Genomic DNA, 26,291 nt, shown 5'->3' with positions numbered 1-26,291 from the left:
AAGGAAGAAAGGGAGGGAGGGAGGGAAGGAGGGAGGGAGGGAGGGAGGGAAGAAAGAGGTAAGGGCTTGGCTCAAGTGGTAGCACCTGCCTAGTAGGATTAGTTTAAGCCCCAGTACCTCAAAAATTAATTAATTAATTAAAACAAAGACTCTGAATAGTTCCAACATAGAAAACAATACACATTAAAAGTGATGTGCCAATTACCTGGATATGCCAAGTGTATTTCATTACACAGGTTCTAAAATATCACGCCATTCCCCAGGAATATGGACAATTAGTTGTTCATTAAAATTAAACACATGCATGGGGTTCTGAACTCTGTGCAAAGCAGTGTTTTCTCTGGCCAAGAGGCACCATGATTCAATTTCAGCCCGGGGGGGTGGGGGGGGGCGGGGGAGGCCCAGCATGGTTTCCTTAGCAGTTTTTTTAGATTTATAACTTAAGTGTCCCAAGTAAGGAAATACCTCTCAATCTCAGCCGAAATGGCCTTTGAATTGCAACAACTCCCAGACACCGACTTTTATACACCAGGAAAATAAAAAGGGAGTAGGAGGACTGGGTGACAACTTCTACTTCACCATTAACTAAAACGGCCGTGGTGTGAGAGCGGCGTGACCAGCCATGGCTTCCTCTTTTGTTGTCTGAGGTCATGGCACACTCTCGCCGGCCCGCGAGGCATGGAGGTTCCAGGCAATGGGCTCTGGGAAGATGTTCCAGGCCTGCAGAAGAGCCGAGCCAAGGCACAGTCCCTTCTCATCCCCCCCCCTGCCTCTCCCCTCCCCCCTATGGGTTCTGGCAGGTTGGAGGCAGGGGGGGGAGCATTTTCTGAGCACCTACAGTCCGAATTTCTTAGTTCCAGTTTACATTTGAAGTTTAAGCTGGGACTTTAAGTGTACCCCTGGGTTTTCGGCGTCCGTCCATGAACGCTGAGGAGAGACATCACCTCAGAATAAGGAACAGTTCTTTCAGATCCATCTTGCTTTACAGAACACTGGTCGCATGGCTCTGGCTGGGCTTCTTCACCATTTGGGAGGGAGCATGTGCTCTCTCCGGTGCACCAGCCACCCTGGCTGTCCCAGACATCCAGAGCACGCCACGGCTGAGCTGTGGCAGGGTCCCAGCTCACCCCCCTGCCCTAGGCCGCCACTCTAGGATTCATCATGAGATCAAATCAGGAGCGCTCTCTCTTCCCAGCTCTGCAGCAGGAAGCCCTCCCTCCACACAGGGCTGTTTCTTCCCCCTTTCCTGTCCTCCATGACCACCCCCTCCCCTCTCCCTCCACACACGACAGGGGGGGGTGAGAGGGGGGAGAGAGAGGGAGAGGGAGAGGGAGAGGGAGAGGGAGAGGGAGAGGGAGAGGGAGAGGGAGAGGGAGAGGGAGAGGGAGAGGGAGAGGGAGAGGGAGAGGGAGAGGGAGAGGGAGAGGGAGAGGGAGAGGGAGAGGGAGAGGGAGAGGGACCAGGGTGAAACCAAACACCTGGGCCACAAACTTGGCAGCGTTCAACCAGGGAGCTAATCTGTAACGACTCTGCTTTGGGTTTTAAGCACCTGCATCTAATTTGATCCAGGATCTGAACTTATCTCAACAAACATTTCAAATGAGACCTCTTTTGAGAAAAAGGCCTTTGATTTTTTTTTCTTAAAGGAAAACATGTCATTCCAAAACCACTTCGAATTACTGATAGATGAAGTCTCAAGAGTCAACATCAAGGAAGTACAAATAAAAATCAGAAATGGATTATTTAACCCTAAGTGAAGCCTTCCTCTGACCTTCCTTTAGCATTCTCTTCTTCCAGCCCAGGCTTCTGGGAAGAATCTAGAAGGATGTACACGTCAGAAGCCCGCAGGTACAGGCTCTTAGGGATCTGAGCTCAAGCCTGTCGTCCTTCAGCGCCACCCTCACCTTGAGAACCGAGGAGGAAGCCACAGAACTATGCAGATCAGGCCAGTAACACACCAGACCAGGCTCCTGCCAGGGCCACTCAAGTTCCCAGGAGTCTGGGGTGAAAAGCCCCTCCAGAATTCACTGAGCAATCCTCACAGACACTGGGAAAGCGCTCCTGGGAGACAACCCTGCAACAACCCTTTGAATGGGCTACAGAGCACTCAGGGATGGGAGGAGGAAAGAAGGATGGAAAGGAGGAAGAAGATGCTTCCAGGCAGAGGACGGGAGGTTCAGGAGACCCTGCCAAGCGAGCCTAAGGAGGAGGAATCAGTTGAACACGAATGACAGCATCACAATGCCGTCAGATGTTCCTGTGAGGAAGGCTTCCAGGAGGCAAGCTGGGCAACACATCTATTTAGAAAAAGAGAGAGAGAAAGCAAGCAAGCAAGCTTCATCTGCTCAGCACTTGCAGCTTACTCCTGTACCCTAACAACGCAAGAGGCTAAGGCCTGATCATCACAGTTCACAGCCAGCCTGGACAGGAGAGTCGATGAGACTCTTACCTCCAATTAGCCACCCAAAAGCTGGAAGTACAACTGTGGCTCAAGTGGCAGAGCTCTAGCATTGAGCAAAAAAAGCTTGAGGACAGCGCCCAGGCCCTGAGTTCAAGCCCTAGCCCCAGCATTAAAAATAATATTGAATAATAAAAACCTTTTCTGTTAGATGAACTTCTGTCCCTAAGAGCGGCCTGAAAAGGGACAGCCAGGAAAGAAAGGATCAAGATCCCTGGTGAGTAGCAGCTCACCCATCCCCAATGCAGTGCGTCTGGTGCCCAGCTCTGCCTGGGTCAGTGCCTAGAACTGACGCCCTCAGAGGGCAGGGGCCGCCAGAGGGGAGAACCAGCCAGAAGACATGTGGTCTGTTCAGTGCGTCACCCTCTCCCTCTCCATCCTACCCCTCAGGATGAAGCCCCAAGACCCCAGGCTGGCTTCTCCCGCCAGCTCCCTGTGGAAAGGGCCGAGAGATGTAGACAAAGCAGCCCGGGCAATCACCAGCCCAGAGGTCCCCAGCCGAGGCGGGCGGGGAGGCCAGCCTGGAGCTCCACCTCTTGAGTGCACACCCCCAGCCCAGCTTTTGACTGGTTAATTGGAGATGAAGTCTCCAGGAATTCTCTGCCCAGGCTGACTTCAATCCCCAGTGTTCTAGGACTTCAGGTGTGACCCACCAACATTCACCTTCGACTCTGCTTTCTGCTCCTTCTTTTTGCAGATGAACTTTTCTGCCTACAATATCTTTGAACTGAGATCTCAGCCTGCTGAGTAACTAGTATGGTAGGCATGAACTACTGGTGCCCAGCATACTGGAGAATCTGTGTGTGTGTGTGTGTGTGTGTGTGTGTGTGTGTGTGTGTGTGTGTGTGTGTGTGTGTGTGTGTGTGTGTGTGTGTGTGTGTGTGTGAGCTGGGTGTGTGTGTGCTGGGTGTCACACCAGCCTCTTCCAGCACAGCCCACACCCACACACTGGCTCAGATGACACACTGGCCGGGAGGGAGGGCTGGGGAGTGGGAGTGGGACTTCTCGAGTTGGAGTCAGTTATAACCACAACCCCGGGGCACAAACAACCTGCCCTCTCCACCCCGGCTCCCAGCGCAGACCGGAGGCTGGTGAATGAGATGCAGTCGGCGGGAACTATGAAGGCAGCGGGGGCGGGGGGGGGGGGGAGCTGAGGGTCTTCCTGTAGAAGTCCAAGGGAGAAGATGGCCTACCAGGACATCTCTGAACACAGCCCATCTCGGCAAGGACAGGTGGCGTCTGGGAGGTGCACGGGGCCTCTGCCAGCTAGAAAGCCCCACAAATCACTCATTCCCTGCCTTCAGATGGAACCTGGGGCTGAGTGGTCAGAAGGTCACTCTTGGGGCTGTGGAGAGATCGTCAGGGGACTTGGGGTGGTTCTGGGGACTCCACCATACTCATCGGTGCGTTCATGGGCACAAAGCCCCAAACAATACTGACGTGGGGGAAAATAAGCCCCTAAGGTCACAGGTCTCAGGAGTCCATTCTACAAACTGTCCAGGAGACTTACAGAAAGCAGAAGAGCAGTTGCGGGAGGGATGCGGGGAAGAGGAGAGGAGGGAGAATGGTTAGGGGTTTTCTTTTGCGGTGACAGAAATGTTCTGGAAGTCGACGGAGCAGGTGATGGCACAGCATGGGAAATGCCAGGGAGTGTTCTCTTCCCCACAGCTAAGTGACAGGAAGTCGCCCGTAAAGGATCCACAGGGCCACGCGGGGGTCTATGCGTTTCAAATGTGGATCCCACTCCGAGGACGCTCCACTCAGTTCTCCTCTCCAGCCCTCACGCTACCAAAATAAGGCAGCTCCAGTGAGTCATAGAGGGGGTGGGCTGGGGACTGGGTCTCTGGCCAAAGCAATCCTTCAAAGCACTATCAGCAGCAGCCCGGCCAGCCCCCTCCCCACCCCCCACTCCCACCCCCCGGCCCCGGCCACAGCCTCAGCCACAAGCCCGGGCTCCACTCAGAACAATTGTCACCTCCCACACCTCAGCCCAGCTCCTGGTCTTTACCCAACATCACCCCCATCTCCCGCCCCCCCCAACGCACACACGCACCTGTCCTGCTCCCCACCCCCCACACGCCACCAAAGAGGTGGCGTGATTTGCCCGTATTATTTAGAGGAGAAGGAGGGAAGGAGAGCCTAACTGCTACCCGAACCTCCGGTGGAAAGCGGCTGTTATAAATAGAAAGGGGAAATGCGCAGGGCGCTGTGCACAGGTGGTGATTACTCACACACTCATGCGTGCAGGAGGTAGGCACACGGCTCCTGGAGAGGTTCTTTAACGCATGTCTTACCGGCAGGGCACCCCTGAGGGAAGGGAGGCGGGTCTAACCGGGAGAACTTTCCGGTAAAGCCACCGGTCTGCATGGTCCCTGAGGTACATATTCCCAAGGGGAGATGGGGGCTGCGCCGGGTCACCAATGACTTCTTGTCTTGCTCAGACCCAAAATTCAAGATGGCCCTGACACCTGTTGTCCTCACCCCTCCTACTCAGCTTCTTTCCAGAACAGTCTGTGAGGCAGGTGTTGCACACAAGACAGTCTGCTACACACACACACACACACACACACACACACACACACACACACACACAAACACAAATATCCTGTCCATCCCTCTACATCACCCCTGCCCACCACACCCCGACCCGGGGGCCTTCCCGAGGCCCCAGACCCACGGCCTTTCTCCCACCGTGAGGTGGACGGGCAGGGAGGGCGCAGATCGCCCGGTGAGCCTACAGAGACGCGCTGTCGCTGTCTGTGGGCAGCTCGCTGCCCCCGCGGCCGTCCACCTCCGGAGAGGCGGAGATACGGCTTCCGAGGCCCGGAGGACGGCCGCCACCTCGCCACCCACTCCACTGCAGCGTCCACCCTTCCCCACACACGACCTGCCACTTGGCTGGCAAATTCACGCATTTTACAGACCAGGGGACAAAGGAAGAGCGGATGCCCCTGAACTAAGAGTTGACATCTCATTCCTATCTTCTTCCCTACTGCCATGAGTTCACCACAGACGTGTGTGTGTGTGTGTGTGTGTGTGTGTGTGCGTGTGTGTGTGTGTGTCTGTGTGTGTGTGTGTCTGTGTGTGTGTGTGTCTGTGTGTCTGTGTCTGTGTGTCTGTGTGTGTGTGTGTCTCTGTGTCTGTGTGTCTGTGTGTCTGTGTCTGTGTGTCTGTGTGTCTGTGTGTCTGTGTGTCTGTGTGTGTGTTTGCTCAGCCAGGACCTACCTATGCAGCCAGGCTGGTCTCACACTAGTGATCCTCCTGCCTCTGCCTCCCCCACGGTGACTTCCATGAGATCAGAGAAGATTCTAGACCACTCACTTTCCACACGCATCCTCTTTGGCTCTGCAGCTTTGCCATAAAAACTTGTTCACTCAATAAATATTTATTGAGCATTTACTATAACCCAGATGCTACTCTAGGTGTTGGGAAAGCAGCAGACTTGTAGAGCCAGCCTCCCGTCTCTCTTACATTAGTGGCCAGAAACCAGCATGAAGTAGCACATTCCAGAACAATCCCAGTTGTTAACACGATGACCTGACTCCATGCGGTGGAGACAAGGTTCTTCGGGGAAAGTCACGGAACCAGTACCGGTATCAGGTGGAAGACAAGGAAGGGATTAAGGAATGGAGAGCTGGAGAGTGTGCAGAAACTAAAGCAAGATTAAAGCAAAGGCCAGGGACAGGAAGTGCCCTGGGAGCTGTTGCTTTTGCAAAGTTTAAAAGCCAGTGTGGCCAGGAAGGGTGGGATTAGAGGGGTCCTCTGGATTGGGGTGCACAGACTCACATACACAGGTCATGAAGAGGAAGACACCAGGACACAGGGGAAACATGTCAGAGGCCTGGTTTGGGTCTTGGACTCCGACGCGGGGATCTTCCTAGCTGTCTAACTTTGGGGGAGCAGGGGTGGGGGGGAGAGGCGTTCCTCCACTCCTGAGCTGTGAAATAGTCACACAGGAAAAGAGCTGAAGAGAAACTCAGGTCTGCAAGACAACTACAAGCCACGGCCAGATAAACCATGAGTGTAGTTCATGAATTTCAACACCCATCAACATCTCTTCTTGCCCCAAAGCCAGCCCGGGGAAGGAGGAACATCTGGAGATTCTTCTCTCCAATTAACCCCAGCCCCCCCTCCCACACAGAATCCAGAGTGTAGCTCAAGCGGTAAAGTTTGAGTGGAAAGCTCAGGGACAGCGTGGCACCCCTCACCCCCTCTCCTCCTGCTAACTCTGTTTTGACTATTCTCACCTTGCCCCAACCTTCGCAGGCACCCCAGTGGCTCCCTCAGACGCCCAAGGCCTGGCTCCTGCAGCCATCTTCCCGCCACCAGCACCACCCCCCCCCACCCCACCATCACCACCCACCCTGTGTACTGCAAGAACTTTTCATTTTTTAAAACTTCTCGGTGAGAGAATTTAAGGGAATTAACTGTACATCAATGAGGTAAACCTTACATTGAGTCTCAGGTTACTCAATTAATTGGGCACAGATTTAAAATACTCAACTCCTTCCAAACTCCCCCAGGGAACCTAGGGCAGTCACCCAGCTCCGATCTGTCCCCATTCCCCCCATCCCCCACCCGCCTTCCCTTACCACCCCAAAGGCCATTGGCTGAGATCCTTAACCCAGCAGGTCAGGTCACACAGACCCCAGCGCCGTCTGTGTGGGGCTTGCAGGGTCCTTGGCTATCTGGGCCCCTTGTCCATACACGGGCCCCTTGTGAGACCCCAGAGACCACGTCCGTGAGCCAGGCTCTCGCCGGGGGTCTGCTCCCCCAGGCCCTCCCGGCTAAGCCAGATGAGCTCATACCTTGGACACAGGGGTTCTCCAGAGCCCAATTTCTCATCAAGACTCGATCTCAGCTCACAGCCCACCCAAGTGGGGTAGAGGTCACCCCAGAATCCCTGACATTGTTAAACCCAGACAGCAGGCTCCTCATTGGCTCTCACCCACTGCCTCTACCTGAGAATTAGCCTGGCCAACTTCCTCCCTTCATTCTGCAGTTACTGAGACAAAGGAATCTGCACAGCAGGCTAGACTCCTTCCTAAACAGCTGAAGCCTGACCAGTTGCCACCGCCCTCCTCCTCCTCCTCCTCCTCCTCCTCCTCCTCTTCTTCTTCTTCTTCTTTCTTCTCTTCCTCCTCCTCCTCCTTCTTCTCTTCTTCTTCTTCTCTTTCTCCTCCTCCTCCTCTTCCTCCTCCTCCTCCTCCTCTTCTTCTCCTTCTTCTTCTCCTTCTCCTTCTCCCTCTCCTTCTCCTTCTTTTCCTCTTCCTCCTCCTTCTCCTCTTCCTCCTCCTCCTCCTTCCCCTCCTCTTTACAAAAAGGAGAGGGAGGGGGTAACCATCAGTACTTCGACCCTCCACAACAGCAAACCCGTTTGATGTATGTACATCTTTTTATTGCCCTTGTCTGCCACTCGGATTTGGGGTATAATCACATCAGCCTGCCTTTCTGAGAATTCGTAGCTGTGTTTTTAATCTAATTCGGGGACTGGAGATAAATCACAGTGAAGGGTCCTGATTTTCCAAGCCAAGAGCCTGCAGCAGCATCAGCAGCAACGGCGGTGGCAGCGGCGGCGGCGGCAGCATGCTAAGTTAAAGGGCAGCGAGGAAGGAGGGGGAGGTTTCCACGCCATGATGAAGACCACACGCTTCTATTGTTTGTCTCTTCGTGCCAGCCTGAAGGGTTGAAAGGATGAAAGACAGGCCCAGCCACATTGAGGTAAGTCAACAAGAGCACAGGAAGTGAAGGGCCGGGGCGGGGAGATGGCCCCACTGTTAAAAGCAGTGTTTACATCTCTCAAAGCTACACAGGGTGCACGCGATCTGCTCAGCGCCCCAGCGTCTCAGCGCTGCCTGGGTACCGGCGGCTGTTTGCACAAGCAAGTCACAAGCAGAGCAGCAGAGGTCTCCAAGACCACTGTGCCCGCCTGCTCGCCATGGTCTCCTGACGCACCCCTGCCTAGCAAGGAGCCCCCTGGTCTCCAACTTGACAACCTCCAAGGGTTTGGACAAAGCCCTTACCTGTTGCCTTCACTCTGCGCCTCCGCAGTGCACTCAGATGTGGGCCCTGCTCTGACTTTTCTGGGGCAGCAGTGGTTGCCCGTGGCTGGGTACATGTCTCCTGTGTGGCTGAACAGGAGCCAGGAGTCATGCGTGGCTATGAAACTTCAAATGAAGGCAAACTTCAAGTCACAGGAGCCACATTCCACGTAGCCAGTACCACATAGGGCTAGGAGACATCGACACACAGATAGGCGGACATCACTGTACAAGTATTGGTCAGAAAGTGCTTCACTGAAGGCCCATCAAGAGGCCAGGGAAATAGCATCATCCAGTGGTAATATGGGCATGGCTAGAATTAACAACTGCACAGAGCTGAGGGTTGTAGAACTGTGTTAGCACATGTGCTTAGCATGCATGCATGAAGCCCTGGATTCAACCCCCAGAACCAAATGATACAGACATAGATGGGCGGGTAGGTAAATAATAGGTAGATCATAGGGCTAATCATAGATAGACATCAATAATATATATGACGAATCACAGATAAATGGATAACGAATGGTTATTTAACAACTACCCAGCAGGTAATAAGATTTTGTTATTACTTTTTTTTTTTTGCTCAAGACTGGGAATGGAACTCTTGATCTGATGCTTTCATTCACTGGCCCGCACTCTACCCCCTGAGCCATGCCTCCAACCCCTGCAATTCCAGTTTGATTCACTGTTGTGGCTGTGATAGAAGATCCCGTTTTCATGGAGCCCACTCCAGTATGCACAAGGCATTCCTTGTGTCTCCCCATCACACAGGATGAAACCCGAGGCGTGGTCATGACCAGCAGCCCGCCTCACCCGGCCCTGCCTTGCCTCTCCTTTTCTGGGTTTTAGCATCATCAGCCACTTTGATGCTAGAAGGCCGCCCAGGCCACTTCTTCAAAAGGCCCAAGGTTCACAGGTCGATAAACCAATAAATTAGGTCGAAATTAACTGTGGCTCATTTTAAACAGAGGGAAATTGATTTTCACATGTACGTGGTTGGACTGCATATGCCACCCACCAGCAGATCCTAGCGTACCCAGAGACTGCACAGGAAGGCCCCATTCTCATTTACATGTAGCCCAGACCACTTCCAGAGAAATGCTAAGCCTCAGGTGTTAAACCAAAGCTCTCCCTTTACCTTCCTCACATTTACTGAAATCGAAATCAACGAAGGGCAAGTCAGTGCCATACCACAGCTTTAACACATGGCCACACAGTCAACTCTCCATGATCTGCACCAGAATTATTGTCAAATATTCAGGCTTTCCCTGAACACATTTATGCCAGCCACTTCCAATACCAGAAGCTCAAACTCATTTTAATACTCACTTAAGCAAAATCTAATTAAGAAAGTAAACTGATGCTTTAAAAGAAAAAAAGAGGACTAAAACGCACAACAAAAGCAAATAATAAATTACGTGTCAGATCCATGCTCTCTGGCTGATTAGCACGCCAGCCAGCCCCCACAGTCACAGTGGACAGATGCAGGCCAGCTTCACATAATACTTACTTGGGTTAAACAATGGCACTGCCGAGCTGGCAGTGTTCTCTAAGGAAACAAGAGGAAGATCTGACAAAGAAATACTTTTCCAGCATCCACCCTTGGCTGTGGGATGTTCCCTATCATTTAGGATCGGCCTTGTGGTCCCAGGTCTCAGAGCAATTCATTAAGCACACCACTCACTTCCTTTAACAGGACGCAATGAAAATACTGGCAAAAAGAACACAAGTTAAAACCCAGATCCGTGATCTCTGTATGCTGCTCTTCTCCCAGGGCTGGGCTCTGCCTCTCTGGGGAACAGCCAGACATCATCTCTCCAAGCAAGGAGAAGGAGAAAGCCCATCGTTCTGCAATCCTGGCTCACGCAACCCTCCGAGGAAAATGAGAAAGGAGTTATCACCTTTCCCCCAGCCTGGAGAAAAAAAAGGTTGCTGTCTTTGTGATACTCTGATACTTCAAGTAACACCCTGATTCCTTAATTATAATGCCACAAATATAGTTCATAGGTAAAGTTAATCTTGTTATTCATGACACCAGAGGTAACGTTCATAATTTTAGGTACGTGCACACTGTAGATAGATGCAGAGGATATACGAAAACCTGGTAGCAGTGGTTGGCAGCAGAGAAGAGGCTCAGGATAGACAGGGCATAAAAGGGAAGGAAATTTACACTACTCCACACAAACTGTGTGTGGTAACCCTGCATTTCCTCCCAAAAGGTGAGCAAAGCAAGTGAACGATATTCATCTTCCCTTTAATTCTCAATGTCACTCTTCTTATGATCCTTACCTTCCATCCCTTCCACCTTCCAGGGCTTTCATTCTCCTTTCCAAAACATGCAAGCTAGCAGAACACTGGCAACTCAACACTAGAATCAATCCTAGCTACTGAGGAGGCTGAGATCTGAGGACCACAGTTGGAGGCCAGCCTAGGCAGGAAAGTCCAAAAGACTCTTATCTCCAATTAACCACCAAAGAGGTGAAAAAGAAGCTGTGGCTCAAGTGGTAGAACACCAACCATGAGCAAAAAAGCTAAGGGACAGTGCCTAGGCCTTAGGCTCAAATCCCAGCAAAAAGCCAGAAAGTAAGCTGTGGCTCAAGTGGTAGAGCACCCATCTTGAGTGAACCTCACAGCACCCAGGCTGTGAGTTCAAGCACATATGCATGTGCGCACACACACACACACACACACACACACACACACACACACACACACACACACACACACACACACACGACATGCAATCTACTGAGAACCCATACAGAGGCCAGAGACAGCACAGAACTCAACAGGAAGAGGTGCTGAATACCAGCAAGTAGAGTTTTTTAAGGTCACATCCTCTAACTGAGCCAACCCAAGCAGCCAAGCGAGTCTTCGTCCATGAAGTCACCTTGAAGCAGCAAACAGTGCCTTCTCAGCTGCCCTGAGAACTGCTCAGGTCAAACCTCCTACCTTCAAAACCAACAGACGATTCTTCGCCAGGCACGTGTATTGTGCAAACATCTGCTCCAAAGAGATCTAAAGCCAAGAAGTGGCATTCTACCTCCAAAGGAGCTTCTTTGTCCCAGGGGCTTGGGTTGTAAAAGACACTTTATTTTCAGACTCAGAATCGGGACACTGAATCCTCTCTGGCCTCTAAAATACAGGAATTATGAAGAGAGAGATTGTTGAAAGCAAAATAAACCTGTAAATCCTGCTAGGGCTTTGCCCTTCATTCCAAAGGATTTTTTTCCCTCAAAACAATACCATTAGCATGCACGCACACACACACACACGCACACACACACACACGCACACACACACACACGCACACACACACCAATATGATAGTTTTCAAAGGGAGGATTCTTTAAAATAGAATCCTAGCCCTTCGTTCAAAATAACTCCCAGATAGCAGAAGAAAATCAGGGCTTCAAGACCTGAGGGCTAAACCATTTGCATTCTCAGGACCACAGAGAGCACCAACTCATTTCCACTATCTGTGCACAGGCTCACCAAGGTCCACCTTAGAAATGAGTCCCTTTTTATAGAACTCAAATGTGTTTCCCTGCCCTGCAGGCCTCTTTTCTTCCAAGTGTGCCACTGCTGGTTCCCAAAGAAGCCTGAATGGAGAGTCTCACACAGCCAGCAAGCCAAGGAGGACTCCTTGACTTGGAAGTTATTATAGCATAAGGCAAAGCATGCTGGGACCAGGCTCAGAGAGCTGGGAAGAGTTCCTTGGACATTGGAGAAGAGAAGAAAGGTTTGCCACGTAAAGAAAAGAATCGGGGAAGCCCTTACAGGTGGATGGTAAAACAAGCATCATGAGTCACAGGGACCAGAAACAATCACTATGGCAACAACTATGTACCGCTTTTTCTTGGACGTGGCCTGTGTGTGTGTGTGTGTGTGTGTGCATGCGCACGTGCATGCATGTGTGTGTGTGCACATGCATATGCGCTTGAACTCACAGCCTGGGTGCTGTGAGGTTCACTCAAGATGGGTGCTCTACCACTTGAGCCACAGCTTACTTTCTGGCTTTTTGCTGGTTAATTGGAGATGAGAGTCTCATGGACTTTCCTACCATGACTAGCTTCAAACAGTGATGCACAGATCTCTACCAAGTAGCTAGGGTTACAGGCTTGAGCCACCATGGCTTGACTTCTAAACTTTGAACTTAAGCAGGAAAGATCACATGGCTGAGAGGCCGCCGTTTTTCACTGTTACAAACATGCCTTTAAGTAATATGTCAGAAACCAGTCTCTCCACATCTTAGGGCGTGTGATCAAAATAATCCAGCCTGGGCTACTCCACAGGTTAGCAGGATGGGAAGGACCTATTTCAGTGTGCCCCAGAGCAAGCATTCCCCTGCACCTTTTTTCTCTCCTCCCTGAAGCTAGGCCCCTTCCTCTCGCCTCTCAGGCTGCTTTCTTCAGGCAGCTTCCGCTTCTGTCTTGATTAGTGCTACCAGATCACCTGGAACTCCGTCACCTTGCCCACAGCACTACGCCAGCACTCCCCTGTGCAGCGTGTGGTGCATGTATGTCCACAGGTTCGCATTCAGTTCTGACGGGTCTGCATCTCCTTCTGCATCCCCTTAAATGCAAAGTCTTCTGAGCTGGTGTTGGGGTGGAGAAGGGCTCCCTCCTGTAACCCTAGCTACTTAAGAGGCTGAGATCTGAGGATCACAGCCACGGAAGCCCATGAGACCCCGTCTCCAATTAATCAGCTTAAACCAAAAATGGAGCTGTGGCTCGAGTGATACAATACTGGCCTTGAGAGAAAAAAAAAAAAAAAAAAAGCTCAGGGATCATGACCAAGTACTGTGTTCAAGCCCCAGAACTGGTGTGTGTGTGCACGCACACGCACATGAACACCCACACAGGAGTTCATTCCAGTTTTCATTACGCTCGGGGGACAGACAACAAGTGCATGGGAAGGAAACTCTCTGCCGTTTGGTAGGAATCCTCATTATGAGTTTGGCCGCTCAGTCTGCATCCCCCAAGCAAACCAAACTCAGTCTGGCTGGCCTAGAAACATGAGAGCCCCAGGCTTTGGAGTCACTCCCAAGAAGGACAGAGTTCACCTCCACTTGCTCCAAATCCCAGGGAGATTTTTTTTTTTTTCACACACCAGTCTCAATGAAGAAATGGCACCTGCGTGCTTATTACTGAGACCAGAAAAGCATCGCCCTCAACCAAAACTACTGCTTCAGGGGGCCCGAGCTCTGAGAAAGGCTGCCCCTTCCACGAACTCCCCCCCCCCGGCCCCTACCAGCACAGGGGAGCTAGGCTGGCTTGGCTTGGGGTGTGGGGGGAAACTCAGGGAACAAGGGCCAGTTTATTTCCCCCACCTGCCAGCCCGAACAGTCTGTCCCCAGCCTGGTCTCCCAAGGGAACGCAAGTACCTGCTGACTTCTTTAAACACACAAAACTAGTTTCCGGAGGGAGTAAGAGGGACAAGAAGGGACAGAGCACCCTAACTTAGCCTCCCTCTCCCTACCCCAGCAGTCACAGACCCCTGCCCTAGGGGCTGAGGGTAGGTGGAGGTTCAATACTCCCCACCACACATACACTTTAGAGTCCCATATATAATGTTTTAGAAAGAAGCTATTTCAGAAGCACGTATAAGGACAGGTGACTCCAATTTCAGTGAGGCAGAGCAGACTGCCATCCAAAGAGCCAGCAGCCCTCCCATGTGACTTCCAGTCAGTCACCAGAAAGACAACAGAGTGGCACCGTTTGCAAGGCTCATCCTCGCTCCAGCAATATATAGGAATATCCACGTACATCCCTATGTAGCACTGGAAAAAAGAAGTCACTAAAGAAAAATGAGGAGAACGCAGAACTCGGGCGGATGCTCTCATTTCCACCTGACGGGGGGCAGTGCGGAAGGCATCTGTGACTCCTGGCAACACCTTCTCCCGAGCTGACCTTCTGCGCCCGCCGCTGTCCATCTCAACCACGGGCCTCTGAGACAATCCCATTCATTTTCCCGTCTCTGATAGCAACTACCTTGCACACTGGGCTCGCCGTTCCTAGCAGCAACTCCGGCCATCAAAGGGAAGAAATGCGTTATTACTTACGATCCGATAAACCCACTGCCTGGATAGAAATAAATCACCCTCTGGATTAAACGCCCACCGAGCGCCTTGCAGCCTCCCTAAGCCTCCTGTGCCCAGAGGGGTCTTTCTGACCAAAATAAACTCATTTACTTGGGGGGTGGGGGTACCCACAAAGAGGAAAAATCAACCCTACATGCCAGGCAAGGTCAGCGGCCGGCCCCCGGTTTCCCATCTTTATTGGGGCTCAGCGCAGTGCGCCTGGCCCCTTCCTCCCGTGCGGGGCTCAAGGGCATGGCCCTGGATTGCGGGGTGCTCGCCTCAACCGCCAACTGGCCGTGCCCTAAACGACGAAAGGCGAGGGCGCATCCCCTGCTCTACCTGCCCCAGGAGGCCACACCTGCCCCGGGTGAGCACTGCACCCCGCCAGGGGAGAAGGAGGGAGAGAGGCAGCGCCAGCCCGGAGGTCCGGGGAAGCCCGCACCCCAGAGGCGACCGCAGAGGATGGGGGGCGGGGAGGCAGGGGCTGTGGCGATGAAGGGGTGTGGGGTGCAGGGGGTGAAGGTGCAGAGGGTAAGGAGTTGCGGGGTGCAGGGGTGATGGGGTGAGGGGTGGCGGGGTAAAACGGGATGGGGTGCAGGGGGCGAGGTGCGGGATGGTGGGGTGCCAGGGACGGAGAGGTGCGGGGTGCAGGATGAGGGGTGCCGGGGTGCGGGCGAGCGGGTAGCAGGGTGAGGGGTGCAGGTGCGGGGCGCGGAGGCTGGACGCCGGCGCGGCGGGGCTGCTCACCTGGCCGTACACCTGGATGGGCTGGGGCCGCAGGGCCGCGCTCCGCCGCGCCCGGGGCGGCTGCGGGCCCGCGGGGTTCGCCCCCCGGGCGCCCCCGGGCGCCCCCAGCCGCGGCTCGCGCGGGTCGCCCCGCGCCACGAGGAAGCCGCGGTCCGGAGGGAAGGGCGCGGGGCCGCCGGGCCAGCCGTGCGCCTGGCCCCGGCCCAGGGCCGCGGGCAGGAGCAGCGCGACCAGGGCGAGCAGCGCCCGGAGCCGCGGCTCCCCGCTGCTGCTCCGCGTCGCCATGTTCGGCCGCGCGGCTGCAGGTGGTGGCGCCGCCGCCAGGAGAGAATGCGCAGCGCGCCGCGGAGCGCGCCGGGCGGCCGGGGGCCGGGCCGGGGCCGGGCGGGGGCCGGGCGGGGGCCGGGCGGGGGCCGGGCCGAGGGGATCCGCACGCGCGCCGCGCCGGGGCTCCGCGCCTCCCGCCGCGCCCGCCGCCGGGGCCGCCGCGCCGCCGTCACGTGCGCGAGGGCCGCGTCCCTTCGCGCACTTTCTCCGCTCGCCGCCCCGCCCCGCCCCGCCCCGCCACCCGGGACCGGACGAGAAGTCGAGGCAGCCCCGGAGCGCGCCCCGGAGCGCGCCGGCCCCGCTGCGGCGAGCGGGGGCTGCGCGGGGCCGGCGGGAGTTAGCGTCCTCCTCGGGGAGCCCCGGGCCCGCGGTCTCCCCCGGACCCCGCCGTCTCCCCGACGCAGACCCGGTCCAGACCCCGTCCAGATGTGAGGCCACCCCCACCCCCCGTCCAGACCCCTCCAGACCCTGTCCAGACCCTGTCCAGGTGCGTGGCCACCCCCACCCCCGTCCAGACCCCTCCAGACCCTGTCCAGACCCCGTCCAGACCCGTGGCCACCCCCACCGAGACCCCATCCAGACGACCCACGTCCAGACCTTGTCCAGACCCTGTCCAGACCCGCGGCCACCCCCACACACACCCTGTCCAGACCCCGTCCAGACGTGTGGCCGCCCCCCCCCCCGTCCAGACCCCATCCAGACCCTGTCCAGACCTGCGGCCACCCCCACCCCCACCCCGCCCTGGACCCTGGCTGGGCGGCTTCCGGGGAAAGCCCTAAGGTGACGTGTGAGCTTGGCGCGCCCCGGACACAGACAGCATGGCCCCCACACCCAGGCTGCCACACCGGGGCCACTGCACGGCTGGACAGCGCGCCCTGTGCGCACCGCCGGAACCCCACAGTGGCCGGGCGCCACCTCTCCAAGGTGACCGGAGCCCGTGCACCCCACACGGCCCGCCGCGGAGGAAGATGGGTGATGGGCCTGCATCCGCGGCCCCACCCCAGGGCTTGCAGACTGCGGCCCCTAGCAGGAAGGGCGGACAAATGACCCCTCAAATCATCCCAACAGTCAGACTCTCTGAACCACAAAGAAATAAAGCTGCGGTTGCGAGACCCCAAGGAAAATGCTTTTTTTGTTTTGTCTTTTCTCTTGGTAGCCCCTCAGGTTTATGCACTGGCCATGTTACCAGTTTCATGATCTCATTTTATCTTTTCCCCTGCACTGGACTGGATCCTAGTTGTTAAGGAGACAGAAGTCAGCAGATCTGAAGGCACTCCTCTTAAACGCCTTGGCCAGAGGTGGGGCCTGTTCTTTTTGTCCTGCTAAGAGTCACTTAGGTATCTGTCACATCATTCCAGGGCCATCCACAATGGCCAGTACGTGGGGAAGTTGCGGAGAAACGTACCAGCACCATAGGACCATTTGGAGGGTCGGGCCTTCTACCCCCGTAGAGTTAGGAAGGGAAGAAAAGTTCAGTTCATCTCAAAAACTCCTTCTCTGGGCTGGGAAGGTAACTCAGTGGTAGAATGCTTGCCTTGCATGCATGAGGCCCTGGGTTCGATTCCTCAGCACTACATAAGCAGAAAAAGTCGGAAGTGGCACTGTGGCTCAAGTGGTAGAGTGCTAGCCTTGAGCTGAAGAGCTGAGGGACAGCACCCAGGCCCAGAGTTCAGGCCCCATGACCAACCAAAAACAAAGCTCCTTTTCCAACAAGCCACTTGAGTTTGATTGGGTCCCTGATCTCTTGTCCCCCAGAGAACTCTTTCTCCAATCAGCAAATCCTCCCTGCTGATTCAGTTTGACTCTTCCGCAATCAACTTGAAATTTGGCAGTGTTCGCCAGGGGAGGCTTCCAAAGGTGGTTAGATCATTGAAAGGGATCCGTGCCATTCTCACTGGGAGAGGTCAGTTCCCGGAGGACTGTCCTTCCTTCCCCCTCCTCTCCCCCTCCAGCCCCTCTGTTGTCTCTTCCACAGGCACCTGCTGCCCTTCTACTTTGCAATGTGAGTGGAAGTCCTGTAAAACCATCACCAGAAACCAAGCAGATGGCAGCCTCAAGTTCTTGTACATGCCAGCTTGAAGAACCATTATTTCACATAAGTCATCCAGTCTCTGGTATTTTGTTATAGAGACAGAAACTGAGTGAAAGGGGGGGGGGAACTCCTTCCTCACCCCCCCTAAATCCAGGATTCCACTGCCCCCACCCCACCCCATGTGGAACTTGGTGGGCATCTTAACTTCACCCCTGTCCATTCTCCCATTTTTCATGCCCAATCAGATTATTATTTTCTGTTCATCTTTGTGTATGTGTGTGTTTGTCTGTCTGTCTGTCTATGTCTGTGTATGACAGTACTAGGTTTGAACTTGGGGTCTGGACTAGCCCTTAGCTTTGTCCACTCAACACTGGTGCTCTACCACTTGAGCCACAGCTCCACTGCCAACTTCTTGGTGGCTCATTGGAGATAAGAGTCTCACAGACTTTCCTGCCCAGGCTGGCTTCAAACCATGATCATTAGATCCCAGATTCCTGAGTAGCTAGGATTTCAGCTGGTAAGTCACTGGACCCAGTTATCGTAGTATCATCATACAACCACTCAATTCTCCCCACCAAGCCACAGCGCTCCTTCCCTCTGCCCGTGAGACCCATCCTGTCAGACCCCCTGCAGAAAACAGAGACGCGTGTTGCCAAGCATAGATTTTGCCCACTTGACCTGCTGGCTCCAGGTTCTGATGCAATCTACAAGGAAGAACTGGTTGAGCAGGGCCAGATATTTGTCTTGTTCTGATTTTGATTTGCAACTTCAATGCAGGAAGGCTGGTGAGAATGACCGAACGTGGTTAATTTCCTCCTTGCAAGCCCCAGTCTCCAATCATTAGCCACCGCCAAGCCAGCAGCCCACCAGGCTGGGTGCTACCCAAGCAGGGACTAGAGTGGATTTTGAGCCAAAGGCCCAAGTTTCTGGCTTTGGGAACTAGGCCAAATGTTCTCCCCTGGGCTCCAGCTCTCTGATCTGTAAAATGAGGATCTTAATTCTCACCTGTCTCAAAGGGCAGCTCAGAGTACCGGTTCTGATCGTGAATATAAAATAGTTATGCAATTGTGAGCCTCCCCTCCCCTAAATCAAAGCATCACTGCATGCATTAGAGACATGCTTCTACAACAAGTTATCAGATGAGTTTTGACTTGGTCACAGAGACTTTACAGTGCTGACCATTCCTCCCCTCTTCAGGACCCTCACCCAAAGCCTGACGGGGCAGGAAGAGGCAGCTGTACTCAAGGTCACTAAGCAGAATTGTGTAATGTGAACAAGCACTTCTCCCAGCTTCAAAAACAATTCTGGGTTGTAAACAAGCTGCCACTTCCTCCCTAAGATGAACATCGGAGCCAGGGTGGGGGCTCTCTCTTGTCCCAATATGCATGACTTTGCTAGACCAGGGCAAAAGTCAACATGCATGCTATGTGATGCTGTGATGATAAACTCACAGAGATAAGTATTGAATCCATTTGTGTATGTGTATGTGTGTGTTTCTGAGAACAGACCCACAGAGCATTGTGCACACTAGACAAGGGTTCCACCGCTGAGCCATATTCCTTAAATAGGTATGTCTTCTCTAAGACTGAATGTCATATTGCTGTCTCTGTTCTCTGTCTATGCTAGACTAGGGCTGGAAATGAGGAAAGTCACTCAGAGGTAACAATGTGCCGTATTTTTATACACATGGCGTCACTTGGGAGCTAGGCACTGGTGGCTCACACCTGTAATCCAAGCTACTCAGGAGGTTGAGATCTGAGGATCACACTTTGAAGCCAGCCTGGGCAGGAAAGTCCATGAGTCTCATCACCAATTAACCACCAGGAAACTTCAAGTGCCAGAAGTGGTGCTGTGGCTCAAAGTGGTAGAGCACTAGCCTTGAGCAAAAAAGCTCAGGGACAGCGCCCCGTCCCTGAGTTCAGGCTCCACAATGGACAAAAAAGTAATAAAAAAAGAAAATAATCCAAAGGGCTTAGTGCGACTGTACAGGCCTGTAATCCCAGCACTGGGGAGACTAAGTGCAAATGTACAGGCCTGTAATCCCAGCACTGGGGAGGCTAAGGCACGAGGAGCGTGAGTTTGAGGTCCTATATAGGGAGTCCCTGTCTCAAAAGTTAAACAATAAAGCAAAGCAATAGGGGCTGTGGGTGTTGCTTACATAATATATACCACGTCCTGGGTTCAATACACGCACACACACTCTCTTCAAAACGGCACTAAGGATAGCCACGAAGAGAGGGGGTAAAATTTCAAAAACATAGTCAGACGTCTTTCTCACTCAGTGGCTGTAAGAAATGAGAGATAGAGGACCGAAATGGGCTCCAGGCTTTGTTGGGGTTCCCAAACCTTGACTAGCCAGCTGTCCCTAGCCAGCTAGGTTACATACAGCGCTCACTCTAAGCACCGCCTCCTGTGAGCAGCTCTGGAGACTTCCCCTCAGGATGCATTGCTTAACTCTATCTTCCTCTTAACTGCAAGCAGCTCGGGGGAGGCACCCGTCTGTCCTAATCACATCCATGTTCCCAGAGCCCCAGTGATACTTGCAGAACCCTTAGGGAGGAAGGCATCTTTCTGTCCTTTCAAAGGTCCATACTCAGCCTTTGAACTGACAATAACAACGGTCAAGTGAACAAGAGAGGGACAAACAAATATTTTGCATGCACCTGCACAGAAACCATACCAAATATGAGATTTAAAGAAGGACCAGACGTTTAACATTTATAGAAGGCTCCTAAGTTTCAAAGGGGAAGAGGAGCTTGAGGATTTGGTCTTTGAGGAGATGGCCAGCTCTTTCCTAGGAGCTGGCAGGGAGGAAACAAATGGCTAAGAAGTTGTCTGTTATGCAAATACAGCCTCTGCCCTAGCTTTCCTCAGAGACCTTGATCTTTAGCCTTCATCTGTTCATCTGACTGGGGCTGAAGCCCCCATTGCTGGTGGAGAAACTTCCTTCTCCCAGATAAAGGAACTTCGAGAAAGATTTTTCTGGGTTTGTGCAGAGAAAGTGGGGGAGCAGAGAGTTTGATTCTCTGGCTGATTCTAGGCCTTTCAAATGCACTCTGAGTGGAGAAGAGGTGGCAGCCCCTTTGCCCTGGTGGTGGGCGCTGGGTAAGGGAATCCTATAGATGATTCACGGTTCCCTCACTTGTTTGTTTTGTTTTATGGCTGCCGCTTCTGTCACTCAAAGCTGGCTTTTGTAGCCATCATTAAATAGAAAAGGGAGTTGGTGAACTTTATCCCCTCTTCTATATTACTTAGCAATCATTAGCATTTACCTCAAGCCAGAGTAAAATAGAAACTGCTTCTTGACACAAAGAAAAAAAATTATTTTCTCCAAAAAACTACTTCAGATAAAGGCAACAAAGTCCATGAGGCTTAAACTATAGATGTGGAATGACGAAGTAGCTTAGAGCATTCACTTAGCATGCTCAGGGCCCTGCGTTCCACCTCTAGCAATGAAAAACAGAAAACAAACCAAAAACCAAAAACCACAGACCCAGAACACAGCACAACTAACTTACATTCTCATCCTTGAATACATTAAATTCAAGTGGGAGGTTACGGAAGTAGCAATAACTTACATTTGCAGAGCAGTGATTTACATTTGCATAGCATTATAATAGCTATTTTATTTTAGCTCAGAGCAGTTCTTTGAAGTGAGCGGTGGCAGGCATTACTGCCACTCCCAATTTACCAACTCTAAGAAAGGAAAACTAGGAGGGATGGTTATTTGATTTGCCCCAAGGTACACCGGCCTGTAAACCCACAAATACTAGGGGATGGATTCAAAGCCACCTTTTCTGTTTTTGCTTTTGTTTTATTTTTCTGCCAAGTTCAATATCTTCACTTCCAAAGAAAAACACTGAGGTTTCAAACCCCGGGAGAGCGAATAAGACCAGGGCAGAAAGGAGAATGAGCAGTGGTTTATCTCCTCACTACTCAACCCTGGACAATTTCCCACTGCCGTCCCTACCAAGAACCACGCCCAGTTACCTAAGATGATTCATGTACCTGACCTTCTCTGCTGGCACTGATTGGGCCAGGTAGATGGTAAACTTCTGTTACCATAGGTGGACATAAGAAGAAACAAGAAAATACCCTGAGCAGGAAGACGCTCTCCTAAACCTGTAAATGGCCTACACCCTGGGCCAACAACAGAGTCCTTCAGTCTTCATTCTTCAAGGCTATTGGAGAATGGACAGGAAGGTGCCCCAGGATAGGGCAGCCTCCATTCACCGGCCAGATCACTCAGGGATTTCACAAGGGGAGAGCCCGGATTTCATACCGCCTCAGGGCCTCACCCGATTGGATAAAATGCTACACCCCAGCATTTCCCATGCATTTGGCTCTTATCCAGTCACCCGCCTCACCCTTCCAGGGCTGTGTTTAGGGATGCACCGCCACTCAACTGCCTGCTTCGCACCTCAGAGTGGACTTGGCTCTGTCAGCCACTCAGTCTTTTCTATGTTATTCTTCACGGGTTCTTTTTCAGCACTTGGGGCAGGTCCTAATCTTATATATTGGACCCAAGAACCGAAGACCACAGTCCCTAACAGCTCCCGTTACAGAGCGTACCTGTCCAGGCCTGCTCTCCACGCTTTTCTAGAAGCTGCATCCAATGGGGGCTCAAGCCCGGTGAAGAAGGATTCCACACGGGTTTCAGAAGCTACCCTCCAGCTCTGGCTCCATCACCTGTTCTCACCTGCTATAGATTTCCCAGAAACTCCACCTCTAAAGCTTGTTCCACTAAGAAGCGCTTAGAACTCGCCACCAGTGTGTAAGATGGAGGAGGCCTGGCTCACCGTTGTAATGCAGACACAAGGCTGACCTGCTCCAAGACCCTGGCTGGCCGAGGGTTGCTGGCAATGGGAGAAGAGGATTGAATCCCCATCATGGGATTGGAATGAATAGGAAGATCTTACACCGAAATTTCCCAGAAGCCCCTTGGATGATGACATTTCCTTCCCCTGAGACCTTTCCAACACGTCAACTGGGTGAGCACAGCCCTCGGCACAGAGGCATTAAGGGAGGTCACCTGTCAGCGTAGACACCACACAATGCAAAGGCACCATGCTTTATGTCAACAGGTGATCCATGTGTTCTCAGGGCCGGGGAGGCATGGAACCTCTCCGGCTGGCTCCCAGGCCCGGCTCTACCAGATGCATTCGACAGAGACCAGGAACCCCCAGATTCCTCCTGCCATTCTGAGCCACTCACAACAGATCAAAATGCTCCTTCATACACTTCAAGAGGTCACTTCTTGACCTCCTCCCAGAAAGAGGTGTGCAACCCTGCTTCCCGCCCTCCTTGAGCGGTTGACACTGCTTTGCCTTGCATTAGAGGGTCTGAATTGATGTTTGCCTCCTTGTCTAAATTGCAATGATGTCTTTGGACCTATTCCCACGTCTTACAGATAATAAAAGGCATATAAGTGAGGGCGGGTATCTGGGTACCTAATACCCTTTGCCAGTTGGCTCTACAAAGGTCAGTTTTGAATTAACGCTCTTAGAAGACCAAGTTTTCCATCTAGTTTCCATGCTAAAGGATGCCAGAAGGACCTCTGAGGGGCTCTCCATACCTAGTGAGTCAGCCGGGCCAAGAAACGCGTCTTGTTGTTGTAAGGTACTTTCATGTATGTCCTACTCGTTATCCACTGTCTGACAGTAAAAGACTTGAAGAAAGAGAAGAATGTACAAAACTAGCAGAAATATATGGATTCAAAAAGAGCTCTGCAGGCTGGACACGGGTGGCTTGCTCTTGTAATCATCTATTTCCTCAGGAAACCGAGATCTGAGGGTCATGCTTCAAAGCCAGCCCAGGCAGCCAAAGTCAAGACTCTTACCTCTAATTAATCACCAAAAAGCTAAAACTGGAGGTATGGCCCAAGTGGTAGAGCATGAGCCAGGCAAAGGCCCTGAGTTCAAACTCACATGAGCTCCATTGGTGGCACTGGGACATGTCTGGTGCAGACTTTCTGGAGAACAAGACCGTGCATCCCCAGTTCCAGGCTTGTGCATGGTGGAGGGAGCAGGGACAAGCGAGGAAGGCCCTGGGGCTCATATCCCAGGGGAACAGGAAATTGTTTTCAGTGCCTGAGGGAAAATGGGGAAAGGCTGCAAAGGTAGAGAGCTGGCAGCAAGGAAGAGTGTGGAAGCAAACAGCTAGGGATGCCATGAAGGCCAAGGGGGGGAAAATCAGAGGAGAGCTGTAGGCCAGCATTTCAGCCATTTCTGCACTGTGGTGACAGACGCTGTGCCCCCAGGGGGGCCTGAAAAACACTTCTTCCAGATCCAGGATGACAAAACCTGCCCCTGCAGTGCCACTGTAGTCTGCCTTCTACAAGAGCACAGAGGAGCACCTGTTTGTCATGCGTGTCATCTTCCCCTGGGCTCCACAGTCCCATCCGGCCTCTTGGGGCCTGGGACTCTAAACCCGTCACCCTGGAAATCTCCCATGGTGTCATCAGCTGAATTAACACCTGCTCACATCCAACTGCCAGCGCTCCTAATGAGGCCCTGGTAGAAGAAATACATTTTCTCGGAGCCCTTAAACAAATTCTATTAAATCCTCCACACTAAATAAATGATTGAAACAGCGATTAGGATTCAGATGGCGCTGACAGACCTACTCGGAGGCATGTACAACCTCATTTGGCGCTGGATTCCCACACTGCCCAGCCACCAAAAATTAAGACATAAATGAAAACTCCATTCCCTTTCCGTCTGTATTTAAACAAGAACTCCGTTGCTAAATTAGCAGTGGAGAGGGAAGGGGCAGGGAGGGGGGTTGGTGGTTCATGTATGAATTTTCTTTGCCTTCTACCATTATGTAAATGAAAAACCCAGCAAAGTGCAAATTGAGACTATTCTTAATTCAGCTATTCTGTGATAATGATGGCATGAAACACTCCGCTCACATTCTGCCAAGCGGGCCGCTCTTCCCGCTCCCTGTCTAGCTGGTACACCTCCCAGCAGGGGACACCCAGTGTCCTCCATTTCCAACCCTCCTCTCCAGCCTCCCCCCCACGACTAAAGTCAGATGCATTCCCCCCACCCCTCCCTGCTCACAATTTACTATCTTTCAAAGATCACATGCCCCGAGAGGGCAGCATCAAGAAGTAGCCGGTTTGTACCCCAGCTCTGTTTGCATCAACCCCTCCATCCCCGGTGCCTAGTTGTCTTTGTCTGTCAAACAAATTACCTACCTCTTCAGGTTTAAGCGATTACATGAGATTATAAAGACAAGGTTTAATTCGAAGCCTGGCACATAAAACCTGGTCCGTAAACACCTATTGTGTAGTGTTGGTTCGGCAACACCCACATTAGATATGGTTGCTCGATCAATTCGGCCATTCAGCTGTCGTTAAGGCTTTGTTTGTTGGTTGGTTTGTTTTTAAATTCAAGTCTGCACACGTCCCCTCAACCTCAGGTACTACGCTGGTATAAAAACTAGTCTCAGGCAGGGGGGACAGCTTCGTGGTGGAATGTGTCCTGGGGCTCCAGAGGACTTGGCTTCCGTTCCCAGCACCACCCCCACCCCCATCCCAGGATGGAGAAACACCTGAAACTGTCACGATGACTTGTTTGGGTCATCAAAGGGCAGACTATGACTCAGGAGATTTTTTTGTGTAAGAAACCACATGACTCGGAGGCAGGTTGGGAGGTGCGGGTCAGGGGGAGCAAGCCCGCTGAACACTGTCGCTCTGTGTTGAGTTGGAGTTTCGCAGCCTCGTAGGGGAGAGAATGATCTCTGTGGTTCAGGAGCACAGATCTGTGTGGGCGCTTAGACGTGAGGCTTGAAAGAAAAGGATGAATAAAACACAAGGCTAAATGCCAAGGCGAGAATTTACTGAGAGCTTCCTACGGTGCCAGATCCTATTCATGCAAAACGCTTGGCATCCGTTAATCTTCTTTAATCCACATTTATAACTCTATTGAGAGGTTAAGCAATGGGGCCCACGATTTCACAGCTAGTGAGTATTAGAACCAGGTCTCATTTCCACATCTGTTTAACTCCCAAGTCTCTGTCCTTCATCATCAGTAGACTCTACTGTGTTCCAGAAAGGAACTTCTAAAGCCATCGGGTCCTGTCTCTTCCAGGTCCTTCAACCGGCCCTTTATGGAAATTCCTTTCCAATTATTTTTAGGTTTGCTGGGAAGCCAAGTCACCTGTGACAATATCTCTAACACTGTCATTCAGGATGTGCTCTGAGTTTAAGCAGAGCTCTCTCTGGTCTAGTTTCATCATTGGTAGGTGAGCTTTAGGCAGGAGCATATAGAAAGTGCTTCAGTGAGAAGCACTTTCAGAAGCTCAGGTGCAGCTTCTGTGGGTCTGAGGTCTGTCAGATCTCAGGCAAAGGTAGTCTGGAGACACATGAAGGGAGATTAATTAGGTGATATAATGGATCAAGAAGCAAAAGTTCATGTACAGGATTGGGAAATAGGTTCTTCCTTACTGCGGTCTCATTGCAACAGACCACAAAACATACTGTACTGCAGAGCTGTGATCTAGCCAGAGGAAGGGCAAGCGGTGACTCTTACGGACAGAGGGGAGCTGGAAACTCTTACAGACACAGAGGGGAGCTGGAAACCACAGCAATGATATGCT

General features: G+C 52.4%; 1 protein-coding gene across 1 annotated transcript in view; it reads right to left on the bottom strand.

Annotated features, from left to right (window-relative positions):
• Positions 1-15,613, bottom strand: part of LOC138824438 (sortilin-related receptor) — a 113,110-nt gene extending 97,497 nt beyond the window's left edge. Inside the window, exon 1 of the mRNA XM_070018290.1 lies at positions 15,329-15,613. Coding sequence (XP_069874391.1) covers positions 15,329-15,613 — 285 coding nt within the window. The remainder of the gene's footprint in view (positions 1-15,328) is intronic.
• Positions 15,614-26,291: the final 10,678 nt, after the last annotated feature.

This window comes from Dipodomys merriami, unplaced genomic scaffold (genome assembly GCF_024711535.1).
Source record: "Dipodomys merriami isolate MVZ:Mamm:240054 unplaced genomic scaffold, mDipMer1.0.p SCAF_129, whole genome shotgun sequence".
In the NCBI taxonomy this organism is placed as follows: domain Eukaryota; kingdom Metazoa; phylum Chordata; class Mammalia; order Rodentia; family Heteromyidae; genus Dipodomys; species Dipodomys merriami.
The sequence above is the reverse complement of the archived record's forward strand: the minus strand, read 5'-3'. Positions and strand labels throughout refer to the sequence as shown.